Source organism: Dryas octopetala, chromosome 6, assembly GCF_963921425.1.
Source record: "Dryas octopetala chromosome 6, drDryOcto1.1, whole genome shotgun sequence".
Lineage (NCBI taxonomy): Eukaryota > Viridiplantae > Streptophyta > Magnoliopsida > Rosales > Rosaceae > Dryas > Dryas octopetala.
In genome coordinates this window covers 6859777-6876435 of record NC_141371.1, presented here as the reverse complement: position 1 = coordinate 6876435, position 16659 = coordinate 6859777, and the positions used below count along the sequence as shown (strand labels likewise).

Genomic DNA, 16659 nt, shown 5'->3' with positions numbered 1-16659 from the left:
TACGTGAGTTTTCATAGAAAATAAAGAAAACAATGAACGGCGAAAAGTCGCAAACACAGCATGCAGAGATGGAACTGTTTAGTACTGGAATGGAATTATGGGACCAACCCTGAAACCCACGCAACGACTCTAAAGCGTGCTGCGAAATGATGCCTTGTGCTTATGTGGAAGCAAAAGGATGGTGACGTGGCGCACTTTAAATAACATATGTTAGCTAGCTGATGCAGTACGTGATGATTTATTGATTTCCATTCTCTTCACCTCTCTTGAAACTTGAAAGTTCTGAGTTGAGAAAATAAATTCAGGGAAAACAAAAAATACAGGTGGTGAGAAAAAGACAAACCACGCTAATTAATTTAAGGGACAAGTCTACAAAGTGGTGATGATAAAGTTTAGCCTTTTTGTTTATCGAGCATAGTGGATTAGAATGTGGTTTGAAGTGAGATTTAACATTAAGATCATATGTATATCCGGCCACAAAAAACATTAAAATCATATTTAAAGTTCAATATTATTTTTTAGCCGATAAAATATGTTGAAGTGTGATATAAGAAATTCGTGATTTTTTTAAAGAAATTTAAACATGTATTATTTTCAAATCCTAAAACAGTGTAATTAATTTTAAGAAGTTAAAACCATGCATCTACTAATCAATTGTTATTATGATCATTGTGGTAATAAAAATTATGATCGTCACCACCACCATATTTGCCATAATCATTGCCAATATTATCTTGCTCACTCACCAACCAAGACACCATCACTAACTCACTATTCTTACTACCATTAGTCCATCACCGATAACTTGAGTACTCTTATTACCAATGCTACGTACTACTATTACTATTACTACCATTACCGGCGGCCATATCAGCGGTGGTTTTGCTATAGCCGCTACAACTGCCACCATCAATCCATCACCATTAATGCTACAAAACCAACATTTTTACAACCCTAATTCCATCTAATTAATGTCGGTGATCAATTGACAATTAGCTGCCATTTTGGACTTTCAAGTAAAGTAGAGTGATTAAAAACGGAGCGTGACGTCTTGGCCAAAAAAAAAAAAAAAAAACGGAGCGTGACAAGTACGAGCTATAGCCACGTGCGAGCAGACATGTCCCGAAAGCTAAGGGTGTGTGAGAGTGGTGAGACTAGTGTGAGCCTGTGGCTGTGACTGTGAGCTTGAAGGAAAGTAAAAGAAAGCTAGCTTTATCAATTATATCACCCAAAAATAACCGTTACAGAGGGACGCGTGTCGCAATGCCTGCCCACCTGTCTGCTTTGGATTCTGTATTCCCCGTAGTCTTCCTTGTTTGCTTCCTCAGCTTGTTCTGTTTTAAGGCAAAGAATACAACCCAACCCATCTCTCTCTCTCTCTCTTACAAAACCCCGTGATTCTGCTTCTTCTTCATCTTCTTCATCTTCTTCAACCTTCCAAACCACCACCAATTCAGTCTCTCTCTCTCTCTCTAATGGGTGTTCATCATCACCAGCACTGAGCCACTGACAAACAATGTTGGAATCTCAATACTGCTCATCAACTTTTTCGCTCATTATCTTCTTCTTCTTTTTCTGCTTTTCCAACAGTGCCAGTATCACAGGCGCAGCCACCCAATTCGACTTCAACACCTTAACCCTCAGCAGCCTCAAGCTCCTCGGCGACGCCCACCTCAAAAATGGCAGCGTGCGCCTCACGCGCGACCTCGCCGTCCCTAACTCCGGCGCCGGCCGCGTCCTCTACTCCAAACCAATCCGCTTCCGGCAGCCCTCCTCCCCTTTCCCGGCCAGCTTCTCCACCTTCTTCTCCTTCTCTGTCACGAACCTCAACCCTTCCTCCATCGGCGGCGGCCTCGCCTTCCTCATCTCCCCGGACGATTCTGCCGTCGGGGACGCCGGCGGGTTCCTGGGGCTCGAAAATGTGTCGGGCTCGGATTCCGGGTCGGGTTTCGTGGCGGTGGAGTTCGACACGCTGATGGACGTGGAGTTCAAGGACATTAATGGGAACCACGTGGGGTTGGATCTGAACTCCATGGTTTCGTCACAGGTCAGTGATCTGGGCGCCGTGGACATTGATCTCAAGAGCGGCGACCTCGTGAACTCGTGGATCGAATATGACGGGTTGGGTCGGATTTTGAACGTTTCGGTCTCGTACTCGAATCTGAAACCCAAAGACCCGCTCTTGTCCCTCAATCTCGATCTGGACCAGTACGTCAACGACTTCATGTACGTCGGGTTCTCCGGTTCGACCCAGGGAAGCACCGAGATCCACAGCGTCGAGTGGTGGAGCTTCAGCTCCACCTTCGACTCAACTCCGTCGCCACCCGGGTCGTCATCGCCTCCGCCGCCGCCTCCGACGACAACTCTGATGAACCCGACGGCGAATTCAGTGAGGTCTCCACCGCCAAGCATGCCTCCTAGTAGTACAACGACGACGACAACGACGCAGAAGGACAGCAAGGCCTCGAATTGCCATAACCAGCTGTGCAAGCAAGGTCCGGGAGCTGTTGCCGGAGTGGTGACAGCTTCGGCTTTCGTTCTGGCAGTTTTGGCCGGGGTTCTGATCTGGGTTTACTCCAAGAAGTTGAAACAAGTCAAGAAATCGGATTCGAGTTTCGCTTCGGATGTGATCAAAATGCCCAAGGAGTTCACTTACAGGGAGCTCAAGGCAGCTACGAAATGCTTCAATGCCAATCGAATCATCGGGAACGGCGCGTTTGGGACAGTCTACAAAGGCATATTATCCGACACCGGCGACATCGTTGCAGTGAAAAGATGTAGTCACAGCAGTCAGGGGAAGAACGAGTTCTTATCCGAATTGTCCATAATCGGAACTCTAAGGCATCGAAACCTCGTACGGCTCCAAGGGTGGTGTTATGAGAAAGGTGAGATTCTATTAGTCTATGACTTGATGCCGAATGGGAGTCTTGACAAGGCATTGTTTGAGTCAATAACAGCATTGCCATGGCCTCATAGGAAAAAAATACTATTGGGGGTTGCCTCTGCTTTGGCCTATTTGCATCAAGAATGTGAAAACCAAGTGATCCACAGAGACATTAAGAGCAGCAACATAATGCTGGATGAGGGGTTCAATGCCCGGTTGGGAGATTTCGGTTTGGCCAGGCAGATTGAGCACGACAAGTCCCCGGACGCCACCGTGGCCGCCGGCACAATGGGCTACTTGGCGCCGGAGTATCTCCTCACAGGAAGAGCTACTGAGAAGACCGATGTGTTCAGCTATGGCGCTGTGGTGCTTGAGGTGGCCAGTGGGAGAAGACCCATTGAGAGAGAAGTGCTCAGTGGTGGGGTTGGGAAAGGTGGGGGTGTGCTTAGCAATTTGGTGGAGTGGGTTTGGAGCTTGCACAGAGAAGGAAGGCTGCTCATGGCGGCTGACCCGAGACTTGAGGGTCAGTTTGATGAGGGTGAGATGAGGAAAGTGCTGCTGATTGGGCTGGCTTGCTCTCACCCTGACCCAAATGATAGACCCACAATGAGGGGTGTGGTTCAGATGCTGGTGGGTGAAGCTCAGGTCCCAATTGTCCCAAGAACAAAGCCCTCCACCAGTTTCAGTACTTCACACCTGCTCTTGAGCTTGCAGGACAGTGTTTCGGACTGTAATGGCATGATCACCATCTCCACCTCCTCTTCAGAGAAAAGCCTCGATGGTGCTGGTGATGGGGATCATCATATCGTCTGATGATGGTCATCTAATCAAACGGTGTATATTTTTATTTATTTATTTATTTTTTGTATGTATGACACAACAATAACATGCAAGCAGATTAATTAGGGAGTTTAATTAATTAGCAGCAAAATTTTTGGTGTTAGGAATCATTAATACAGATACTATGATCTCCTAATTGGTACAATCTAAAGTGAGTCAGATTGGTAGGACTGTAGGAGGCAAAGGAAATGAGTGGGAGTTATTTTCTTAGTTTGATTGGTGAATGGTGAAGAGGTGAGAAGTGAGAGGTGGGTGATGGATTGCTTTCTTTGACAAGCAATCTCAATGAATCCACAGAGAGTCAAAAAGCAGCAGAGGCATTAGAGTTTGAGTAGGGGCTTGGTAAAGTATTATAGCATAGAGGAAAAGAGTGCATATATATTATTAGCTTTTTGGAAACTTCTTTTCGTTGTTGTGATTGATGATGGTGGTGGTGGTGGGTGTAACGGAACAAAAATGATCTATTATGTATAATTGAATTCACGAATGTTCCTTTCAAAGTTGTAATAGGTAATAACTACATCAAAGGCACATTTTTATTCTTCTTTCTTTTGGTTTTCTTTCCCATATTTGAGCTTGCGTTTCCTCTTTTATGTTTCTGCAATTGGGTGTGTGTTTTTTCTTCAATGCATGCCAGTTTTTCTCCATGCCTTTCTTTGAATTGAATCATGAAGTCTCTTACTCTTTAGGTGACTTTTGCAATCATGAGTTTGAGAAGGTCCTTTATACTCTCGATCATCTCCAATCTCAATTCATATATCGATCATGTAAAACATGTATAGCGATTATGTAAAAAGTGTATAAATCTTTACCTTGTCCCATTTGAATACTCAAATCTATAACTTCTTTTTTTTGTCCGAATACTCGAATTTACAACTTAAATCTTACTCACACGCCAAACTATTAGTTTGTAAAAATAACCTCTATCATTTTGTGTCATTTCATGGTAGAACTCTTTTACTTGGCTAGAGGCTTTTCCATAAACTTAAGCAAATAAATAGTATTTTGCCCAAAAAAGGGAGATAAATATCAAACACAACCCAAAAAAACATCTTGGAAATAGAAGGTAAGTTAAGTTTGAAGTGGCCTCATGAGTCATGCATTATGGACTGCACTAAAACAAGGGCCAGTTACAATTATGGTAAAAGCTGCATAACTAAAGGACCTTTTTTCCTTGGAATTTACAAGCTAGACCCCCAAGACTTTGGTCAGTAACATTAAAAGATAGGCAAATTTCCTACTTACTAGGCATGGTTAGAACTTCAATGATATGAACCTCTCATTCATCCTAAAAGGGAGAGCAATTGCATCACAATTTCCCTGAAACTCCTCCATGTTATGCTCCCTGGCCATGTGGCCCAGATCCAGCTCACCATGTCAGCATCATATACAAACTTGAATGGCTAAACTCCCTCTACCAGTTCATGAATAATTGCCAAAACTCCATTGCTTCCTGTCTCATGCTTTTAAATGAAGCAAGTGCAAACAGCCAATTTTCTAACTTCAACATTACTAGAGGAGTCATTCTCTTCTTTGATAAATGTGGGATGTAACAGAGCTTTCAAAACTTACTATGAGCATTCAAACACCATTTCGTATATTTTGCAATATTTTCTTTTTTTACACTAAAGAAAAAAATCAATATTATAACCTATCAACTATTATTCTAACTTTTAATTACCAATTGATGTGTCAAATAATATGGTAATTTATTACTTGTTGTGACTATACGAGTTTCATAGTTTCCCAACAATCATATGAAATACAATTATTCTTTGATCCTTACAAATTGATAAGATCACTTTTCTACTATCAATATAAAATTTTCTGATATCCTACAATAATGTACCAGAGACAAACTCAATAGTTAGTACTCGATCCTATTGTATTATACTATTATCTCTTTCTACTTTCATGGTTGTACAAATTTGTACTTCTCTGTAATAAAAAATAACCCAACTCTTTTTGCGTGAATCACTGACTAATTACAGAAAATGCAGCACCAAGTGGTCCAAGTTGCATTTTGTTTTTGCTATGATGAGAACCATGCCAAACCCATTTGCTGAAGTGGCATTCCCCAATTGGATAAGCAAGTACCTTTTTTAAACTCGTATTTTCTTCAGAAATCCCAAAATCTTAGATATGGTGAAGTGTGCCTTCTACCGACCATATATATACCCACCATTTTCTTTTAGACAGGAGTACAGGACCATATAAGGATCTTAATTAAACATGTGTATTTGAGAATCTTGTCAGCACTGAAAGTAATGAACTAAAATACTTGAAAATATACATTACACATTACAATATTACATTTTTGATTAATTAGAAAATCAAATGCCAAGTGGTCCATGGAGGCTACTGAAAAATAGGTCCCACCCATACGACATAGAACATATATACTTACCAGAACAAAACCACTTTGATACTCCCTTTAAAAAAATAGAAAAATAAAAAATAAAAACCACTTTGATAGTTTGATACTGATTTGAAATTTCGTGGGGTAGCCCTGTTTAATTATTTCAGCCATATCAACCCATGTCCCCCGTCCTGTTCCATCTGTGTTTGTATTCCTTAAGGTTAAGGAAATTTGAGTTTGATATGTGATTTATAGATGTATGATGGGAAACATTTGGATGAATCGCGCGTATTATCAATGAGGCTAGCGTATTGCGTCGGGCTCTCATATAATTGATGCATAACCCATAAATAATAGTGAATCACACACTCACTATTATGAGAGGCCAACACATTGCACCCAACTATTATGAGAAACACAAATACGTGAACTAATGTAAATTCATGTAGGGGTTAAGGACTGTTACTTCTTTTGCTGAGAGAAAGAGAGAGAATAGAAAAATAGAGAGAAAAAATACAGCGGCCATGATGAGCACCTTCCACCCTCTGAAACAGGACTTGTTAATGCCAGTTCTCGTTGCTGCAACTGTGGGATCATACTGTACTTGCTCTTCTTCTTTGTCTAAGAAACATACAAATAGTAAACAATTCCCAAAAATTAGTGGAAATGTTTTTCAAATGAATATGGATCGTGGAAAGTGTTTCATGGAGCATCAACTATAAAAAATTAAGGAATTGATTCTTGCCAAGAAGAGATTAATTAGAGTACCAAACTCATATCCCTTGTTTCAACTCACAACTCTTATTACAGGCAGAGCACAAGGCAAGGACTTACCTGTTCTTTATAGTCTCTGCAATTTTACTCTTCAATAGATTACTAAAGATAAAGATTTATGGTTGAACTAGAACATATATCTAAATGGGACAAAAACAGATTCTAAAGGTAAAACATGCAGTACAATCTTGGATCAATACACATTTGATATTTGCAAATTAAACACAAGTTCAAAAAGTAAAAAGGTGAATGAAAAAAATAGAATAGTCATGGAGGGATTGTGGATTGCTGCTTCTGTCGCCGAGGCAAGGAAGAGCGAGCAAAAAGAGAAAGAGAGAGAAAGAAGCCAGCAGCCATGATGATCCCCTTCCAGCCTCCGAGTCCGTACTTATTGTCGCCGCCTCTTGTTGCTGTAAGCATGCGATCATCCTGTAACTGTAATTGGTCTTCTTCTTCTGCTTTGTCTAGAAAACATACAAATAACCAAAAATTGGAGGATCAATGTGTTTGCAAGGAATGTGGACAGGTATAAAAGCTAGTCTTTGATGGAGCATCAACTAGGAATGAGACTTTGGAATTTGGATCAACAAAATAAACTTTGATGTTAATTTGTTTTTTAAAAATATATAATTGGAGCAAAACCAAATGCGATAATAAACAACACACCTGTATCTTCATCAGAGTCCGTAACAAGGTTATTCAACCAAGTGTTCCAACCGAAATTAGTCTGATCTATAGGTTTCCAGAAGAGAGAGTATGTTCCTGGCATCTTCTTCTCATACATTGACAAATCAGCACCAATGACAAATGGATAACAAGGATCCTCCGTGGTATTGTGTTGGCTACTCGTGATATCCTCTTCTTCCTCGTGCACAATTACGTTGATGCCCCACTCCTTTACCTGAAGCCAAGCTCCCATCAACACTGAAACAACCACTTCATCTCCACCTTCCAATCGATTCTCCATCTTCCAATGACTTAACCATATCATGTCTTCACCCTCGCCTGGAACACCATGGAATTTTGGGCCATAGATCCACTTCACACCCTGGCTCTTATTTCTGACTTTAATACTCATAAGACGATGAACCCACGACCAAGAATCACTGCCAGACTTTGCATAGACAACAAAGACGTTCAAGCCTCGAATTTTCAGATTAGGCGCAATGAAAGATATGGAGGACTCTGTAGTTTTATGGCTGAACCGACCTGGAACCTTATTCCCAGGAAGAAATGTGCTGAATATACCATATTCATACAGTCCCTATCATTTGGGATTTGGGAATCACAATATTGGTCAACTCTTTGAGATGGAATCTAAGAGAAAGAGAAACAGAGAGACAGAGAAGCTTACCTGGATGGGTAGGCTGATATGTGCAGTTTCCCGATCCATATACAAATTTATTTGAACGGTTGACATGGATTCCAAGTTGCACAAACCCAAAAGGTTGATCATTTCTACATCAACTCTGCCAATGGGTTCAAACTTGAAGCGGTGCCCAAACTCAACTAGGTTCCAGTTGTCCAAAACTATGGTTTCGTTAATCGGTTCACACAAAAGTGATTGAAATGTTATTTTTTCCAATGATGTGCATTCAGTGACAAGCAATTTTTGTACTTCTGGTAGCTCTTCAAGTGATTTGAGCAGCGTACAATCCTGAAAAGAGAGTTCATGAAGCTTTGCTATACCTTTGATGCAACTTGGTAGGCTACAAATTGGATTCGCACTTAGATCTAATCTTTGCAGTAAGGGTAGTTTACCAAAATCCCCCAAAAAAGCATCATCCGTAAGATTGCACCCTCTTAGACTCAAAGATACTAAAGAGTGTGGTAAAGAAGTCCAAAAAATACATAAACTTCTTCCTGGCCATGAGTTGACCTCCACACTGGTAGTGAGGAATTGATTCATTAATGGAATTCCATCTGTTTCAAAAACTTTAAGAGATTCCAAGTTCCTCATCATCTCCATTTGAAACTCATTAAGATTTGAGCAACCAGATATAATAAGTGTTTCAAGTGCTTTCAGCAAAAACATGTTCTCCGGAAGCATCCTAATATTTATGCAATCTTTTATATTCAAGTAAACAAGCCTCTCTAGTCCTCCAATGGATTCATGGACATGAATCAGGCTTGAACAATTGATAAGAATCAATTTTTCTAGATTGGGGCAAAATGAGAAGTCAGTATTTTCGGTAATGCCATGAGAATGACTGAGATCAAGGATCTTCAAAGATGGAAGACACTGTAGGAGAAAAAGGTAAAGAAGGAAACAACATGGAAGTTAATTATTACAAGAAATAGAGGAAAATAGAGGAAAAGGAAAAGTGTAGAGTAGTAACATACTTTTGTTCCCTTCTTCCAGACTTGCTTCAAGCTGCTATACTGCATTTCAAGAACAACCAGACTCTCCAAAGGAAAATTAATGGGCATAGTATCCAGAGGGAAATCAACCCAACACAACCATCTTAGTCCTGTAGGGAACTCTTCATAACATCCATTGAGTTGGACATAACTAAGACAGAGTAGTCTTAATTTGTACATCCTTGCAAATGCATTGGTTTCAAAGACTATCTCATTTGTATTTATTGAAGTCTCCAGAGGGTACATATATATGCTTGTTCAGCACAAGACCTTCAATTGCTTGCGTACCCTAATAGAAAAAGAAGGAGAAAACATTTAAATAATTAGTTGCAGAAATGGAAACACACACACAAGCATATATATATATATATATATATATATATATATACAAAGCATATTTCTTACATTCTTTTGTCTTAATACTTTGAAAGAATCCTTATGATGCCATAATCTACTACGTTTCTCAGGATCCTCTGATTCAAGGCGAACAATTCCTCTTCCCATATCCCGAATCATGTCATGCATCTGCACCTTGTCATTTTCATCAATTGTCACTAAACATCTATCAATGAGATTTTGAATGCCAACAATGGTGTAGAAATCACATCCATCTAGTATCCTAACAATGTATTCTTTATCCATTCCAATAAAGAAACACGCAATGTGAAGGAATAAGTTTCGGTCATGGCCATCTTGTAAAGAGTCGTAGCTTATCTTGAGTTCATTCATGATTTCACTATTTGGAATAGCTTCTAATTTCTTCAATGCGCTTTTCCATACATCTACACTTTCTCCCCGTAGAGAAGAACCCATAAGTTTAAGAGCTAGTGGATGTCCTCCACTGTGGTGTGCACCCTTTTCTGAAAGTTCCACGTAACCTTCAATGGGATGGTCCTGCCCAAAAGCATGCCAGCTAAAGAGCTCCAATGATTGATTGTGATCCAACGTTTCAACATGATGCACCTTGGTAACTAGGTGATGAGCCTTTGACAACCTTTCACGCCTAGTTGTTACAATAATTTTACTTCCAGGAAGAAACTGATGTTTCATCCTAAGTACTGCATCTAATTGGTCCATATGATCCACATCATCTAGCACAAGAAGAACCCTTTTAGAGCTTATAGCATCTCCAATCTTAGTCATTCCCTCACTAACACTTTGTATCTTCACTTTTTTTCCTTTCAAAATATCGGAAAGGAGTTGTGTTTGTATTTCAACTAAGCCATTGGGTAGTTTCGAAATTTCTCTAATATTTGCAAGGAAACTGCTTCTTTCAAATCTTCTCAAGTTTGTATGATAGACAAATTTAGCAATAGTTGTTTTCCCTATTCCAGGCATCCCATAAATTACAAGTATGCCAACATCAATTGATCCATCTTGTAACCATAAATTAATGTTTCCGGTTTGAGAATGGATTCCAATCATTTTGGGGTATACTTTTAAGGGTGTACGACGTAGTTTGCCTCCAATCACTTTGACAATCTTTTTGATGAACTTTGACTCGTACCTAAAAAATTGCATTTAAAATGAAAAGCAAAAAAAGAAACAACCAAATATTCAAACATGTCATGATGAGTTATAATTAAGGTACGAACAATGGGATGAATGCTTAACGTATTAGATAGTTCAAATCATGTTAAAAATTAACATGAAAGAAAGAACAATAGGAAAGAATCTCTTAAAAAGTTAAACCAATAGTTCAAATCACAAATCATGTTTTATGAATATTGGAATTAAATTATGACTAGTTAGGGATTATTAATCAACGAGAATTCTCCCATCCATACCTGGGTCATTCACATCTGGTCCAGATCGAATCTTATATGGAATTATACCAATCTTATACATGAAGCTTGTTCGAATGGAGATTCTATATAAGAATCTGGAATCTTATAAGAGAATCTTTAAGTATGAAAAACTTCTTGTATAAGACTAACATAAAGTATTTCTATATAGAATTTAATTTGAACCACATAACGATGACTGAAGCATGAATGCGAGAATCACCTTATTAATCAAATGATGATCGACTACGGAAATCACTTAAAACTACAACTTGCTTTCTTTTTTCTTTCTTTTTTTGCTTTCTTTCAAATACGGAGAATCATTGATTACTATAGCTTAAGTGCTAGTATTCTAACAAATTCCTTTTTTTTTTTTTTAAACTAAAGGTCAATAGCTCCAAAATTGTATTATATATGTGTCATATGTACGTATCAGAGCATCAGCGGATGCACCAGCTGTTGTAGCTGTGGGGCCTCCTTTTACTGTGATGTGGGGCCTATGTATTTAGAGCATGCCCAATACCAGAAATTAATTGCCTTAAATTTGATTAGAATCAATGTAAATTAAGGTCGCGCTTGTTAATCTTTTTGGTACGTTATGGTTTTAATTTTGTTTTTAGTTAAAGACACTTAGAAATTAAAGATACGAGACCAAGAAGGAAGGTGGATGAGGGATGATAGAGAAAAAATGAAAGAGAATGCATAAAACTAAATTGAAAAAAATGAAAACTCTTCGGAATGATTTTTAGTTTTTTTTTTTTTTTTTTTTTTTCTCATTCTACATGTATTTTCTCTTCTCTCTCTCCTTCACATATTTCGTCTCTTTTATTTTCTTTTTCTCGTTATTTTTTCAGAGATAATTAGGTTTAGATTCTTTAGAAAAATAATTTTCAAATGGAGACCGGAGGTGTTTTAAAATTTATAAGAAAATCATTTTAACTCATAATAAAGTCTTTCTCCGATTTAAAGGGTATTTTCCCTCTTAGAGTGTAGAGTGGGCTTTATAGAGGCTGCATATTAGGTTTAACTCTGCCCAAAATCTTAGAGTTAAAACCTAACATAAAGCCGTCAAAGAAGGAAAATAAAAAGACTTAATTAAAAATCCTAAATCACTACCGATTTTAGTCTAAAAAAAACTCATAAAATAGACTGGACTCTAAGTCTCATTTTTTTTTATCTTTAAATCATAATTATAAAAATGAAAAGTCAACTGACACTTTTGCTCCTTGTACTTTCATGAAATTTTCACTTTAATTATTTTTTTTTTGGCAATTTAATTCATGTATTTCCAATACGATAACAATTAAGTCAAATAATTAACTATGTTTAAATTGTTGACGGAAAATCTAGAGTGCACACATGAGTGACATTTTGGATATCTTACTCCACCTCGATAGATGCTTATGTAAGCCCCTAGCCGCCATTGTACACAATTAGTTTGGAAAAATATGCAGTTGCAGCGCGTAGGGATTCATATATGCATCCATTTGATGTTTGAAATGTCACTCACATGCTGCCACTTATGACGAATTTTCCGTCAAATTAAGTTAGTGAATTTGACTTAATTACTATGAAATTGGAAATATATGAACGAAATTACCAAAATTAAATAAAACAAGAAAGAATAAACATTTCGTCAAAGTACATGGAGGAATAATGTTATCATATATGAGGTCCTAAGATAATAGTCTACATTCTGAACTGTTAGCTAGATTTATATTTATATAATTGAAACAGGACATAATGAAATTCAGAAAGAGTCATAATTAACGCACCCATCAGCTTCATTTTGTAAGACCATCCCTGCAAGATCTGCAACTTGTGAATTGCCGCCCTCCATTGTTTGACCATGTTCGACCATCGACTACTTTTCTGGTGTCGAGCAAATGCTTTTGCAAAACTTCCTGTCTGCTTCCTCACTTGGGTTGGATCCACATCATAGAAGACTGGTAAAACGACATGGTCATCGTGGGAGGTGCTCTTGCGTTGAAGGATCATGAGAAGCTCATCAAGGCACCATGTGGAAGACGCGTACTCTTTTGAAAACACAATTACAGAACTTCGGGAGTGTTGGATGGCTCTCTGCAGTTCCGGATTAATGTCTTCTCCTCTCTCAATTTCATCGTCATCCCGGAACGTGTGAAAGCCTTGGTCCACAAAAGCTGTATAGAGGTGGTCAGTAAAAGTCTTGCGAGTGTCTCCTCTGAAACTCAAGAACGTACACGTCATAATGGCTTGGATGATGAGAAGGAGAAGTAGTGCTATTGGAAGAGGAGGTTGTTTGAGATACTGGTACAAGAGCCATAGATGAACAAACAAACAAACTACTTGGCCTGAGGAACTGAATTCCAAATCACTGCTTGTTTGGTGTGTATGTATCTGATCAGTGGAAAATAAGGCTTTAATTGACTGGGTCTACTTCCTGGATCGTGCAAACAAATTTACAGCAAAGCATGCCATAAAGTTACATACATGCACCTTTCTTTTAGTCAAACAAATGCAAACAATGTCTTCTACTAAAGGCATGCAATAATGCCCGCTGGTAACAGTGGTTATGGGGACCGCTAGACGTACTCTGGTGTCTTTTCTTTTGTTTCATTTCGTAACCAGCAATATTTAATATATATTAGGTTGTCAAGCATCTTTCTTATAATAAATATTAAAGATCTTTGTATGCCTCGCTCAGTCCTTACGCCACCCAATTTTTGGGGTAATCTCACATTGTCACCTAAAGAAACAAATTAGATCATATTGCTACTTTAATTTAAAATTTGTTGCAATGTGGTACGCATACTTAATTCCCTTAAGATTTTCATCTAAAATATAACATGTGATCAATTTCTAAGGGTATGTTCATCTTCTTAAGCACGTTCTGCTGTTTTTGGATTTATTTAAGGCTTATTTTTCTGTTTCTTAGAAGATGAAATCTTAAAATGTTAAGTATGGCTCCCACATCGCAACAAATTTTTAACTCAAATGACAGTGTGGTTCAATTTTTTTCTGGATGGCAATATATGAGAGGATCACTAAAGTATGGATGGTAGGCTCAGATTTAAATAAACAAAATATTGTCATATTATTTTATGAACAAAATTTACTAAACAAATTAGGTGACTCGATCTAACTTTATGAGTACATCGATGAGATGAGAAGATGCATTCGAAGAGGAGGTTTCTTAGAGGTGTTGTAAACAAACAAACTGCTGGGAAAATACCAAATCACAGCTTGTTAGGTGTATATATATCTAATCATGGAAATAAAGGGTTCAATTTCCAGGATCGTGTTAACAATTTAAAGCAAAGCTGCTCATGAATGACCAAATGACTTAAAAAGAGAGTCTTCCCATTGAGTACTTGACTTAAAAGCGAAAACCAATTAGCATAGAGATACATGCGTCTTCCTTTTAGTAAAGCAATGAAAACATGCCTTTCTTTTAAGGAGCTTTCGGTGACTTTTTTAAAGGTAATTAAGCTGAGTGGTGTCGTTTCTGTTTTTGCATTTGGCAACAAACAAATAATAATAATATGGAAAATTCCAAGAAAAGGTTTGGTAAATAATTGTCAAGTCCATTATTTATAAGGTTTTTTTTTTTTTTTTTTTTAAGTCCAAAACGAAAAATACCCTGATCGGTCGGCACCCCACCTGCAAAAACACAGTGACATGTCAGTCCACTTTAATGAGCCGAGCGCTCGGTAAATTGCCACTGTGCGCTTGAAAATTGCCACTATGCGTTCGAAAATTACCACTGTCAGACAGTGACAATCATTGTTACTGTGCGACAGTAGCTATTTAAATTACAAAAATACCATATAAATTGTTACTGTGTAACAATCGCAATTTGCCCATTTTTTTTTTTAAACAAAAAAAAAAAACCGCCAAGCGCTCGGCACAAACAACATGGAACAAAACATAACGTAAGCTCTATTTGTACAAAGTAGACTTATTCATCATTCCAATTTTTTAGGTGAGCTTGTTTATCATTAAGAGTTGTAAAATAGATTTTAAAGTAATTTACTTTTATTTATAAGGGTCTCACTAGTCACTACCTTTAAAAATATTCGAAAAGGTAAAGTTCAATTTCAAAACTTATAAGAAAAATTCACATTCATCTCCAACGCCCTCTTGAGGCTGTTCCAACACTCAAAAAATCTAGTGTAAGTTGTGCAACTGCATTTACAACTCTATGCTGACACAGATCTTGAAGATGGGCTAAATTTGGGTCTGCCCAATTGGAGTAAATTTGTGTTTAGTTTTTTTATGATTAAGTTCAGGCCCATAGGGGTGAAATTCTGACAGATCCAATAAGGCTGAAGATTTGGTTGTGTTCAACAACATTTTTGACATTTTTTTTTTTTTTGGTTACATTAGAAGGAATTGAACTCTGGACCAACTCTAATCTTAATTATTACCCCCACCCACTTTTACCATTTGGGCTAACCCTAAGGCTTAACATTTTTGACACTTTGTGACTTGAACAACTACCTTTAAGTGAGGAAACATCAATTTAACCATCACTCCAGAGATAGGTATTTGTTAAACCGGTCAAAAACATAATATTTGTATATAAATAAAACTGGGCTGGGCCTTGTTTGGGTTGATTTGGGTCTGGCCCAAGATCAACCCGAATTTCAAGTCCTGCCTAGAAAGTCTGCCCAAAATCCACCCAGCTCCAACTGATATTATAAGCTTAGCCCAAAAATACAATCCGAACAAAGGTCTAAATTGTCTAATTGTCAATGAAGAAAGGGTATAATTGTCAGGCCTAGCTAGTACCTTGGATTTCATCAACTTCATACTGCGATATGTACATGTGTTGCCTGTCGTAATATATTTTTTGTTGTTAATTAAGGACCTTAAGGTACATGTTTAACAGAATTCATACAAGCACTCTGCTGGTAATATGAGAGTTTTATTTCATTACCCATCATGCCTCATTAGATTTAATCAATTCACATATAATCTTTCATCACACACAACAACCTGTAATAAGAACTAAAATCATTATAAAGTAATAACCTAATTCATGGATACAAACTCATCATATCCCCTGTTTCCGGTCACACGGATATTGAGTATATAATATGACAACTCTAATTAGAGGCAGAGCACAAGTGCACAACCAAAATATCCTTAAAGTTCTAGTCTCTGCAATTTCAATCTTCAAATTAATCATTAAATTACTAAAGATTTAAGGACCTCACCCAGTCCCAAGCTGATATTTTCGGCAAAAGTTCTTGAAATATTAATGAAAATATGTTGATATTTTGATAAAATTTCCCACTCTTGAAGAAACAAAATTTTCACCGAAAATTTTGAAATTTTCCTCCTTGGTTACAAGGGTAGGTAAATGAGATAATCGCTAGACTTTTAAATTATATAAACTAACATATTATGATGATTTTTGTGTGTACTTAGTAAAAATATAAATCACCTTAATGCACACAAAGATCGAAACCTCATTTTTATAATTTGTCTCGACCCTTAGAATCTTAGAGCCACCCTAGGCCCATGTTACTTTGTTGCTCGATCATATTTGGGATTCCGCCACCATGTAGCACAAAAAACACACAATTCTAATTTATTTATTTTTTTTTCCATTTTTCCTTGTATTAATCAGGTAATTAGCAACGATCGGTACAAGAGTGTGCTCCACAGAG

The 16659-nt window shown here is 37.8% G+C and overlaps 1 protein-coding gene and 1 pseudogene across 2 annotated transcripts; one reads left to right on the top strand and one right to left on the bottom strand.

Moving 5' to 3' along the window:
• The first annotated feature begins 1353 nt into the window (after positions 1 to 1353).
• Positions 1354 to 3735, top strand: LOC147281785 (Concanavalin A-like lectin protein kinase family protein). Its single transcript, XM_086247023.1, has one exon. It carries the CDS (start codon positions 1517 to 1519, stop codon positions 3695 to 3697), a length of 2181 nt encoding a protein of 726 aa, XP_086103149.1. The 5' UTR covers positions 1354 to 1516; the 3' UTR covers positions 3698 to 3735.
• A 2890-nt stretch (positions 3736 to 6625) lies between these two features.
• On the bottom strand, positions 6626 to 13613 carry LOC147281784 (TMV resistance protein N-like; annotated as a pseudogene). Its single transcript, XR_015122842.1, has 6 exons — positions 12778 to 13613; positions 9624 to 10725; positions 9201 to 9507; positions 8212 to 9099; positions 7524 to 8121; positions 6626 to 7321 (listed from the first exon to the last, which is right to left on the bottom strand). The product of XR_015122842.1 is annotated as a TMV resistance protein N-like (transcript).
• Positions 13614 to 16659: the final 3046 nt, after the last annotated feature.

What these genes read in the sequence shown, in the direction of transcription:
- LOC147281785 (XM_086247023.1), top strand. Translation starts at nt 1,517, where the DNA reads ATGTTGGAATCTCAATACTGCTCATCAACTTTTTCGCTCATTATCTTC.